This window comes from Miscanthus floridulus, chromosome 12, assembly GCF_019320115.1.
Source record: "Miscanthus floridulus cultivar M001 chromosome 12, ASM1932011v1, whole genome shotgun sequence".
Classification (NCBI taxonomy): Eukaryota; Viridiplantae; Streptophyta; class Magnoliopsida; order Poales; family Poaceae; genus Miscanthus; species Miscanthus floridulus.
In genome coordinates this window covers 45,285,247-45,297,281 of record NC_089591.1, presented here as the reverse complement: position 1 = coordinate 45,297,281, position 12,035 = coordinate 45,285,247, and the positions used below count along the sequence as shown (strand labels likewise).

The window sequence follows — 12,035 nt, the reverse complement described above, 5'->3', positions numbered from 1 at the left end:
TCGGACCTGACCGGGCCTTTTGAACACTCCTCCTTTCTCCTTCTCGTTTGTAACCCACTACAGACTTCGAGCATTTAGGCTCAGGAATAAAGTCACCGATATATCCACCTCAATCTACGTGTGTTGGTGGATTGGTCATCCAAACATGACTTTTGGGCTCTTAGGGGTTTAGGGTCTATTTGGATCTCCTCCTTTAAATTTTATAGAGCTCTAAAAGATTTATTAGATCAATTTGGCTCACTCTTAAGCTCTAAAGGTCTGATGTAAGATGGGTTAAAGTTTAAATTAAATTTTAGACTATTTATTTGGAGCTTTAACTTTAAAATTTAGAGGAGAAAATCCAAACAGACATTAAATATGCTATGAAAATCTTTTTGAACTAGACTTTAGTAAAAAAAAATTGTCCCGTGAGATGGAAGGAGAAGTTTTGGAAGGGTTCAACACTCCAGCGGTCCAGCCACAGCATCTACACGTTTTCGCCCTGGTCAACGTCGCTGTTTTGAGGCAGGATCGGCGGTGGGCGGCTGTCTCGTGAATTTTCTACCAACCGCATTTCTCCGCCACGACTCGAGCTCGACACACGAAATCAGACATGGCCGCCGCTGCCGCCGTCGCCGCTCCTTCCTGCCCCGCGCCTCCGCGCGGGCTCCGTTGCGCCAAGACGGTGTCTTTTCCCTTCTCCGCCGCTTCCAGCCGCGGAAGGGTCGTCTACGGCTCCTCCTACGCCCGCCGGTGGCAGTGCCGCCGCTGGGCCCACCGGCCGGACGCTACGACGACGCGGATCCGGCGGCCGACGGCGCCCCTCACGGCGGTAGTGAGGGTGAGCTGCGCCTACTCCCCCGGCGGTAAGGGCCTAACTGCCGCTGAATCGCTGATTGATCTCCGTGCCGTGAAGCTTTATTTCTCACGCCCTCTTACTGCTCGCTTACCGCTCCTCGGAAAGTGCCATAGCCTGCTTCAAGCTTCTATTGTAGTTTCCGATTACCATTATTTTGTAGCGTACATGCTTACGGGTGTCTAGTGCTTGGCCAGTCGGCCTAAATGCTGTGGTGAAAGGCAACTTGATAGAAGCTAGATGTAACGGATGGAATGGACATTGTAGTTCATCCTTCGATTTGAAGCCGTGATTAGCTAGAATGATGGAAAGTTGAGTCTTGATACATGTTGAAATTAGCTTTTGGCAGCTCTGGCTGTGAAATTGAACTTTCCTGGAACTTCTTTGAAATATTCGAATGGCTGTTTGCTGTTCCCATGCAACAATGGAATTTCATGAGTATCGTAAATAAATTAAAATATCAATTAGTTTTATACCATAAAGATAGATAGGCACTACGCATCTATGCTTATTTTGTTATCTTACTGCCATACAGCTTTCAGCTTTGTCCATTCATAGTTTGATTGAGTAGATTTCATTCTCTGTTTTATTCATCTTCTTTGTGTGATAGATAGCCCATCAACTTTGGGCATCTTTGTGATTGACCTAAATAAAGACTTTCAGATGCCCTGTATACTTCTTGTTTTTTTTAACTTTTCTAACTCTGTTATATGAGCAAGAACTACTGCTTTATATTCGACATGGATTTTTATCTGTGAAGCTTATGTAGAATATTTAGAAAATGTCTAATGATATTGTCTACTTCTACAGCTGAAACAATCACTGCATGCTCTTGGAATGAATATGTGATCTGCAGTGATGTACCTGTGCTTATTGAGTTTTGGGCCTCCTGGTGTGGACCTTGCAGAATGGTCACACGGATTGTCGATGAGATAGCACAAGAATATGCTGGGAGAATAAAATGCTATAAGCTTGACACTGACGATTACCCACAAGTTGCTACAGCTTACAGCATCGATAGGATTCCAACTGTTTTACTCTTCAAGGATGGAGAAAAAATACATAGTATTACCGGGACACTGCCAAAGGCTGTTTATGTGAAAGCCATTGAGAAATCTATTGCAGAACAATGACATATTTGGTTAATATTCTTTGGTCCAGAGTTATTGATCTGTATACTTCATTTTATACCAGATAGTGCAGAGAGAACTCAAGGTAAAATTTGAGTTTACAGCACAAGCATCTTATCTAGAAGTATGGGACTGATGGTGATCCTTTTGCTATACAATAGCAGTGTAAATATAGATGTATTTCTTAAAAGCCAGTGTTTTTTTTTTAAACCAAAAAGCTTCCCCAAAGGCTGTAATGTATTACAGGGCAGCATATTTGAGGCCCTCGGCGAAACCTTATTAAATGAAACCAAAGTGAGGTTTTCCTCAATTTTATTGTTGCGTCTCTATCATCTAATTTTTATCTTGATTTGCTTAGGCCTTGTTTGGGTAATCCCGAGGATTTGGAGGGATTAACCGAACAAGCCTTTGGTGCAAGAACATCACTGCAATCTGAGATAATTTATTTTGTCCAGAACATACTTCTACTTTTGCTAACTGCTAAGGTCATATATGATACCTTTTTTAGAGTTTATACTATATGATATCCACATTTTGTCTAATTTCCTGATTCTTTAAGTGAACGAGCAGGGGATCTGCCTATTGTATTACTTAAGAAGACACAGACGGGCAAAACTAATTTTCCTGATTACCTCCGTATTTCTGAACAGTTTCTTTAATGCTGGTTTGGATGCCCATGTGAATATTTTAATTGGATGTAGATTAAGTGATTTTCCATAAGATCCTGTTTAGCCTTTCATAATTGTTTGTATTCTCAAGAATGATCAGGAAAGGTAATCTATATCAGGATTGGGCACCGGTGGAGCTGGTGTGGGATCTCTTAGTCACCGCTCCTACTAAAAAGATTAGGTGCACAATTTAAGGTTGAAGTGTTAACATGACACAACTATTATCAATACATGGCAGAATTTTGCCTACTCTAGCTCGAATGCTATTGATCTTGAAAGTGCATTTGTCTTCTATGTGGGTTTTGGTGTATTGATGACATCTAAATTAGGGACTAATGTGATCTTAATAAGATATGTCGCAGCTATTAGTCCCATGAAAGACTCAAAGAGTTGATAAAGATGAAATTGTATCTCTCAATTCTTGAAGTTGTAAAGGCGGACGAACTCAAAGTGCTCTCCAAGGATTTTGTATTTTGTTTTGAGTTTAGGATCCATCGTACTATAAAAAGAGATGTAAACTTAGTTGGTCTGAGGAAGATAGAGTGCTCAAGCATACAAATAAAATCAAAAGAGAGAAACTCTAGCACTTAACGAGCACGTAGAATATCTTTTTGAGACTTTTGGTGTCGAAAGTCCCGACTTGTAAGTCGGAACTTTCGACGGTCGGAAGTTCCGATGCCCAGTCACTTAGCCTACGCGGTGATTGTGGCTGTCGGAAGTCCCGACTTAGGTCGGGAATCTCGACATCTAGACCTTGGCTGGCTCGCTGACTGCTCTCGTCAGAAGTCCCGATGTACGTCGAGAGTTCTGATGTTGACCTGCTCGTAGTGACTTTGACCTAGTTGGAAACAGTGTTTTCTTTATAGGTCGGAAGTCCCGAGATCTTCGTCGAAACTTCCGACGTAGATCTGAACGGTTGGTTTTCTACGTTGAGTATAAATAGCTTCTCCTCTCTTCTAACCGTCACTCATTCATTGCAACCTACTCACGTCAAAACTGCTCCCAAGCATTGAAGACTGCCCTCTCCTCTCCCCTTTGCTCCAATCTTCGATTCTCCTAGGGTTTTGAGTGAAAGGAGAGTGTATTGAGTGAGAGCATCTGTTATGGCAAGTGGAGCCAGACCAGGGGCCCACGCGGTACTATAGCGCGTGAACATAACAACGTGAACAGTACCAGATTAGATTAGATTGGTTTGGTTTGTTAGGAAAGGAATAAGATAGATTGATTCGATTAGGATGTTTCCTTAGGGGTCAAGTCAATCATCTCTATAAAAGAAAACCCTGTATCAGTTATAATCAAGCAAGAAGCAACAATTAAGTTGCTGGCTTCCCCTAGGAGCCAGCCATCCCTACCCTCTCTCCCTCGCATGAACAGTACCCCCGCGGGGTACTATAGCTCTCTCTCAACTCTCTCCCTCTCAATCCTAGCTAGTAGGACATCAAGTCCTATTAATCTGGTATCAGAGATCTCTAGTTCGATCATGTCCAGCCCTCTACAGAGTTCTTCCCACTCGCCGCCGCCGCACACCCACCCGCCGCCACCAGCGTCTTCATCGGCGCTACTGCCCCACACATCAGGCGTGCCGACATTGGGCGCGCTGGCGTCCTCAGGGGTGATCGTGCCCTCTGCCCCGACGCCATCATCTCTCGCCGCCCTCGTCCTCACCCCAGAGCAGATGACGGCCGCAATCCTGGAGTTAGGGCAGGCCGTGGCGGACATCAGGGCCTTCCTCGTCGAGCCCTATGCACCCCAGCCGCAGTCATGGTGGAGGACCCTGTGCTGTAGCAGGGGGTCCGTGGCTGTGGATGGCATAGATCATCATGATCTTGTCGATGCCACCGCCGTCGACGAGACTCTCGAGCATGCTTTGCACATGGAGGAGCTCATGCAGATCACCGACTCCAACCAGCTGCGCGGCTTCGACGAGGCACCAGTGGCTGTCCACTTCGCCGAATTGGATCAGATCGATTCCGCTGTGGTTGCTGCACCACTGTCCTTAACGATGTCGCCAGCAGCACCATCGACAGCCGTAGTGGTGCTAGTGCAGTTCCACACTGCTACGCCACTTGCTGCATCGGCGCCATCACCAACAACGACGGTGTCAGCTACGTCGTTGCGCTCCTCTTCCCCCGCCATGGTCACATCACCAATGAAGGCCCCGGCTGCCACAACTCCAGCAGTCTCATCACCAGCTTTGCCAACAACCCCGCCGGCACTAGTGTCACCAATGCAGGCGATCATCCATGCACTGACATTGGCGGACATGGTGCCTTTGTCGCTGCCTCTACGAGCCGCAGCACCGATCCCTCGAGCAGGGCCGTGGCTGTTTGCATGCGCTTATTCTCCGCCGGCTCAGCAGCAGGCCTTCAAAGCTCCATCGTGAAAGGATCAAGATGCCCAAGAGGGGGGGGGGTGAATTGGGCTAATTCTAAATTTTCTTGCAATAATCAAATCCTACGGATAGCCCAATTAACCCCTTGTGCCTAGAAAAGTGTTTCTATCAAACTAACGCACAAAGGACTTGCAACCTATGTTCCAAACTTACTCTAGCATGGCAATTCTATGAATGTAAAGACAAGTATTGAATTGCTCAAAGTAAATACTCAAAGTAAATGCTCAAAGTAAAGAGAGAGAGGAACGCGGCGATGTTTTACCGAGGTATCGGAGAGTCGCCACTCCCCACTAGTCCTCGTTGGAGCACCCGCGCAAGGGTGTAGCTCCCCCTTGATCCGCGCAAGGATCAAGTGCTCTCTATGGGTTGATTCTTCGACACTTCGTCGCGGCGAATCACCCAAAGCCGCTCACAACTTTAGTTGGGTCACCCACAAGCTCCGCTGAGTGATCACCAAGCTCCCAATCACCACCAAGCCGTCTAGGTGATGGCGATCACCAAGAGTAACAAGCATGAACTCTCACTTGACCACGCGAAGCCTAATGAGAAGATGGATGCACACTTGGCTACTCTTGATTCACTAATGAGGCTACTCTCTTGGATTCTCAAATCTCAATCACCTCACTAGGATCTTGCTCTTCTTGGCACTCACAAACGTGTTTCTCAGCTGTTGGAATGAGCAAAAGTGACTCCACACACGAGTGGAGCTTCTATTTATAAGGCAGCCTAAAAAACGAACCGTTATGAGCTTCTGCAGGGTGATCGGAGGCTCCGATCATGTTGACTAGACGCTCCGGTCAGTTCAACCCACAAGCCAGTGAAAATGTATTGACCGGACGCTGGCAGGGTCCGGTCACCACTGACCGAACGCGTCTGGTCGCATGAAACCCTCACTGGAGGCTTACTGGACTCGACCGGACACTGAACCCTCAGGGTCCGGTCAGTACTGACCGGACGCGTCCGGTCAGTACTGACCGGACGCGTCCGGTCATAGATTCCCTTCTCTGGAACCTTATTGGAGTCGACCGGACGCTGCCTTTCAGTGTCCGATCATTTGACCTCTCCAGCGCCCGGTCGCACTGAACGCAGACTGCTGATCAAATGAACTGACCGGACCCTGCGGCCAGCGTCCGGTCGCATCGGGGCCATCGTCTGGTCAGCATTTGACCCTCTATTCATTTCCAACTCTCGATCATATGTGAATAAAGTTTGCTCCAATGGATCTTAGGCATTCGTAGGAGCTACCTAGAGCTAGTTTTAACAAGTGTGCACCACACCTAACTCACTAGACTCAACTAGGTCAAGCTACCCGTCCATACCCCCCTTAATAGTACGACCAAAGGAAAAATAAAGTCCTAAACTACTCTAAGTGTCTCTCTAACTCCAATCGACACTTAGAACTAGTCATCCTTAACCTTGTCGTCCATCCTTTGAAAACCAAAATGATTTCCATCGTAGGGGCATGACAACCTTGATTGCCCAATTGATCTCCATTACCATGACCTAACTTAATTGCCTCTACAAAACACACGTTAGTCATAGTAATCTTGTATTGTTATTAATCACCGAAACCCAACTAGGGGCCTAGATGCTTTCAATCTCCCCCTTTTTGGTGATTGATGACAATACCACCTCGAGTATGTGAAAGAGTGAGGTTTTTGATGGGCTTGGTTCATATAAGCTTTTGTCGATAAGAACAAAAGTGTTTGTCAAGCTTATATGACCTGAGCCAACACAATGTACTCAAAGGATATGAATTAAGCATGAGTACGAGTAACAAAGCTCATTTGCATCGGAGTATAAATGCGGAAGCAAAGGCAAATGAGCATAACACAAGTGATATGACATATAAATAATGTAAAGTAGAGATCACATATGTCATATATCACAATCACGTAGATAGCACTATCACATATATATAATAGTATGCATGAAAGTAAACACACGAATGCATAAGTAATAGTGTATCACACAAATAAAACTCCAAATGTATATAATAGGCTAATACTATATAACTAGCTCCCCCTAGATCACCCTCCCCCTGAGTCTACATACTCGAACCATCTCCCCTTTTGGCGTCGAACACCAAAACCTAAGGGTCGGTCGGCGGGGCTGCAGCGGATGAGTCAGGCGCTGAAGTACGTGGAGCAAGCTGGAACTAGGCACCATCATCATCTAACCCTAAACTCTGAATAGACTGACCCTCTGTAGCAGGAAGTGTCGCTAAAGCGGTCTAGGTCTGAGCTGGGGCAGGTGCTGCCTGTGAAGCTGCTAGTACGTCTGTCGTAGGATCTGAAGAGGCGATAGACGAGGGGAGCCTCTGAGTAGTCACTGTGACTGGAGCTGCTATAGAAGGACCGGCGGTATGCATATGAGGTGGTGTAGGCATGCTGGTCAGCTCACTGAAAGATGCTCCAAGACTCCTGGAGACTGACGTGTCGGGCACAAAAAAGCGAGGGTGACTGCTCCTATGAGAAGCTCGTGTGATATGGAGTGAACTGCGGGGCAACCACTGGTGAGGACAACCACTGGGACACCTGAACTGTAGGTGAAGCAAACTGAGCTGGAGGCTGTCCCTGACTCTGAAGCCCACTGGGCTGTATAGCTAGAGTCGTCGAAGTGGTGGCAGGCTGAGCAAGCTGGGGCGAAGGCTGTGGTAGTGGGGCCCCAAGTGCTGTCACTACATGCTGCATAAATCCCATAAGCTGCTGCTGCATGAGTAACTACTGCTGATGCATCTGCTGCTGCTAGAGAAGCTACTGCTGCCTCTAGAACTCATCCTAACGAGCCTAGAACTATGCGAAGTTGGCAGCGGTCTCCTGTGCCTGTCGTGCCTGATCCTGCTACATCTACTCAAGAATGGCAATCAATGCAGGGTCCATCTATGGTGCTGGTGGAGCTAAGCTAGAACTGCCGGCCTCTGTATCATGTCTGCGTGGAGGCATCTGAGGAATCGGCAGATAGTCATCATCTAAACTATCACTGGACTCAGTCATCCCCTGCTGTGCCTCAAGCTGCTCCTCCTCTGTAGCAGCTATGCCTCTAATGATCTCATCCTGCTGAGCTGCTGACTCTAGAACATCTAGACGACGACTAGGCTGAGCGGGTGCCTATGGAGTGCTGTGCCTGATCCTCTATGCCATGTTATATGTGGGAAACTCTGTGGTGGCAGCCTTGTACTCTGCAACCATCTTAGGGGTCCTGACCTGCACAGACTTGAGCATCAAGAATGTGACCCAATGTGCATAAGGAAGCTGTCTGCGACCCTTGAAGCCCTCAGCAATAGTATCCTCCATCTCTGATAGAAGGAGGTCCCATATGTCGAACACGGTCTACTGCATCAGGGCATTGAGGAGCTAGAGCTGTAGGCGAGTCAGACCCTCTCTGTATCCCAACCTGGGAAGTAGTGTCCTCCTGATAATGGCCTCTAGCACACAAGCTATAGGAGTCAGGTCACTAGGGTTCCTGCTCGACCCCTCACCAAAGGGCTCCTTGAAGCAATGTCGCACCAAATCTATAGGGGGCACCATCCCTCCATGAGGACGCCTGGGAGGCTCCTGCTGTCCATAGCATACCTCATGCAACTTGACAGGCTGATCCTGTAGCCTCAGTATCTCCCGGGCCCTGAAACTCATCACCCTGTAGTCTCTGTCGTTGAATGCAAAGTGAATGAAGTTGTGATGCGGATCAACGTAGAGTGAAGCATAAAACTGCCGAACCCACGATGGTACATATACTCCTGTCTGGCCAATTAGATCTATGAGCCCCGACAAATATGACAAGTAGGGGCGGATGTGCTCTCCGGCTGCTGCCACAATAGACTCTAAACTATAGACTCTCTGAGATTTGAACACTGCCCCACTGTTTAGATATGCGTTGTAGAAGTCCTCCTGGAGCGGTGTGTAGAAACCCTCAGCTGCTCTCTCATCCCTCCTTAGAGGGAACCATGCATCGAACTCAACAAACCTCAGCAGGCGAACCTATCTGGCTGTGGCAGCCCTCAAGTCAAGGTGTACCACTGGAGGCGGACCCTGTGGTCTAGGCAGAGGGCATGAACCCCTGTGCTGTGTAGCTGGCCTCGCTGGAACTATAGCACTAGTACGACCAGAGCGGCGAAGCTGGGGTGCCGGCTCGGTCTCCTCGGCCTGCTGGCCCTCCTGAGTCTCCTGAGCTGGCTGAGGCTCTGCTGGTGGGGGCTGCTGCTATGGCTCCTGCTGGGACTCCCCCTGACGTTGAGGCTCCTCAATAGCTAGTCGACGACCTGCCATCATGACACTCCCAGGTGGACTACCATGAAGTCACTCAATCTCCCTCAGTCTATCCTGTGCATCTGGTGCCAACTGATCTGCTATGACAACTCCACTGTGGGCACCGCCTCTCTCGGCATGCTCTGTGGCCTCAGCAACTGCAACTGCTCTCACTGTTTCTACGTCGAGGTACTTGCACTTCTTGGATGTCACTTGCTTTGTTGCTTTGCCTTTCGGTCCTGTAGGCTTGCGAGGCGAGGGCCTCCGGTCATCATCACCTAGGCCACCACCAATGTTCTTGGTGCGAGCCATCTAATCTGACAAGAGGATGAACTACCGCTAATGAAGACCAACTATCAAACTGACACTCCCGAGGCTTGGCCTCGATCCTTACTCGTGAGCTTGGCTCTGAGTTGGCTGCCAACTGCCACAAGAACCTCAACGGCACTGACTCGCTGCACGATAGAATAGATGGATATACAAATAAATACAATATATCTAATAGATGCAAAAACCTAGGAAGCAAGCAATGTAGGTACGAAATTGAGACGACGGGCAAGCTACCTGATGATCAGCGATCCGGAAAAGAAAAGATGTCGCGCGGGGAAACCTCGGAACCGGCTGGATCTAGGGTTGCGAAGAACAGTGAATGGAGTGACTGCCCTAGAGGATTTGAAATCAGTGCATAGCCATGGATCTAGGTCACAAACAAGGTAAATTCAACACAGGGATAATGCCTTACCACCCAATCGAGGAGAAAGACTAGGGCTTGGATCAATGGCCTTCGTTGGAGCAGCACGATGACTAGAGGCGCTGGACTCATGGGTCAGACAAGCGCGCGAGGAGGCTCACTGGCTGGTGGCGCTGCAGGCATGGAAGGCGCACGGTGGTGACGGCACGCTAGCTGGCGGCGCTGGGCGCACGGTCGCAGGAGACGGGAGGCTCGCGGCTACGGTGGACTGGCGGTGCGTGGAGCAGGTCAGCGTCGTTGGCACGAGCTCGGCAAGATGCGGCGGCGCGGTGGCTATCACGGCGGCGTATGGGTTAGGTCAAGAAAGGACGCAAGAGCTGCGGTTTAAATGAGGACCCCAAACGCGACAAGAAAGGAAACAGAACAGAGTCCTGAAGCCGCGCGAGATCCACTGACCGGACGCTCCGGTGGTAGCGACCGGACGCTACCACCTAGCGTCCGGTTGATTCTAGAGAGGTCCAATTCCTCTGGAATCAGGACCAGACGCGTTTGGTGGTCTATGACCGGACGCAGGCAGGGTCCGGTCAGTACAGCCTGTTCTTCCTTCAATCGACCGGACGCTGGATCCCTTCCTGACCGGACGCACAAACGCAGCGTCTGGTCACTCCTTCACCAGTAGTTCACCTCCTGTGAACTAACTGGACGCTGGACAGCAGCGTCCAGTGCACCTTTTCTAGCAAATCTTCAAAGTTCCTTCGCGCTGCCTGTTCCCAATCAAGTCCTAACTTGAATAAGATCCAAATAAACACCAATTGGGACTAATGTGAGTTACCTCTCTCAAACCCTCATATTTTTCAAAATATTTTGCCTTAGGCTATTATTCTTTTTAAGAAAATAGGCAATAAGAGGGCAAATGGAATAAAACGACAAAACAACATTCATGCATATGCAATACTTGTAAGTAAATCTAGTTGCTTGTCAAGTTTGATCCAAGGTTAAGCTTCTTCACACGCTTTTTGACGGTTATCTTAACCATGTTAGACAAGCCCTATATGCATTGACAAAAATTAAACATGTTGTATATTATAATGAATGCAAGGGACAACACAAGCTCAATTTTTAGTGAAGTTGCTAAAGTCAAGTACATTGAGCTCATTCCGCAATCTACAAAATGTAGCCTCATCTAGCGGTTTAGTGAAGATATCCGCTAATTGATCTTCGGTTCTTACACCTTCTAGTGATATATCATTTTTAGCAACATGATCTCTTAGAAAGTGATGGCGGATATCTATGTGCTTGGTGCGAGAGTGTTGAACTGGATTATTTGTAAGTTTTACCATACTTTCATTGTCGCACAAAAGAGATATTTTTTCTAGAACTACACCATAGTCTAGCAAAGTTTGTTTCGTGTATAAAATTTGTGCACAACAAGCACCCGCGGCAATGTATTCCACTTCGGCGGTGGATAAAGCCACACTATTTTATTTCTTGGAGGACCAAGACATAAGTGATCTACCAAGCAAATAGCACCCTTCGGATGTGCTTTTTCTATCAACTTTGCATCCGGCGTAATCCGAATCGGAATAGCCAATTAATTCAAATATAGCTCCTTTGGGATACCAAAGGCCAATGCTTGGTATGTGCTTAAGATACCTAAGGATTCTTTTTACGGCAATTAAATATGTTTCCTTAGGACTAGCTTGAAATCTAGCACACATATACACACTAAACATGATGTCGGGCCTAGATGCGGTTAAATATAACAAGCTACCAATCATAGAACGGTAGAGAATTTGATCAACCGGGTTACCTCCCTCATCTAGGTCGAGATGTCCATTGGTAGGTATTGGTGTCTTGATTGGCTTACATTCATCCATCTTCAATCTCTTAAGAAGATCTTTTGTGTATTTCTCTTGAGAGATGAAGATGCCTTCTTTCATTTGCTTGACTTGAAAACCAAGAAAGAATGTAAGCTCACCAATCATTGACATCTCAAACTCCTTTGATATCAATTCACCAAATTCTTTGCATGAGTCTTCATTTGATGATCCAAAGATGATATCATCAACATA

The 12,035-nt window shown here is 47.5% G+C and overlaps 1 protein-coding gene across 1 annotated transcript; it reads left to right on the top strand.

The window, feature by feature from the left end:
• Positions 1 to 478: 478 nt before the first annotated feature.
• LOC136497790 (thioredoxin M3, chloroplastic-like) lies at positions 479 to 2,168 on the top strand. Its single transcript, XM_066493652.1, has 2 exons — positions 479 to 845; positions 1,646 to 2,168. Exons 1-2 carry the CDS (start codon positions 593 to 595, stop codon positions 1,966 to 1,968), a joined length of 576 nt encoding a protein of 191 aa, XP_066349749.1. The 5' UTR covers positions 479 to 592; the 3' UTR covers positions 1,969 to 2,168.
• Positions 2,169 to 12,035: the final 9,867 nt, after the last annotated feature.

Coding starts and splice junctions, on each gene's coding strand:
- LOC136497790 (XM_066493652.1), top strand. CDS start 593: ATGGCCGCCGCTGCCGCCGTCGCCGCTCCTTCCTGCCCCGCGCCTCCG. Junction 846..1,645: donor CTGCGCCTACTCCCCCGGCG/GTAAGGGCCTAA, acceptor CTACTTCTACAG/CTGAAACAATCACTGCATGC.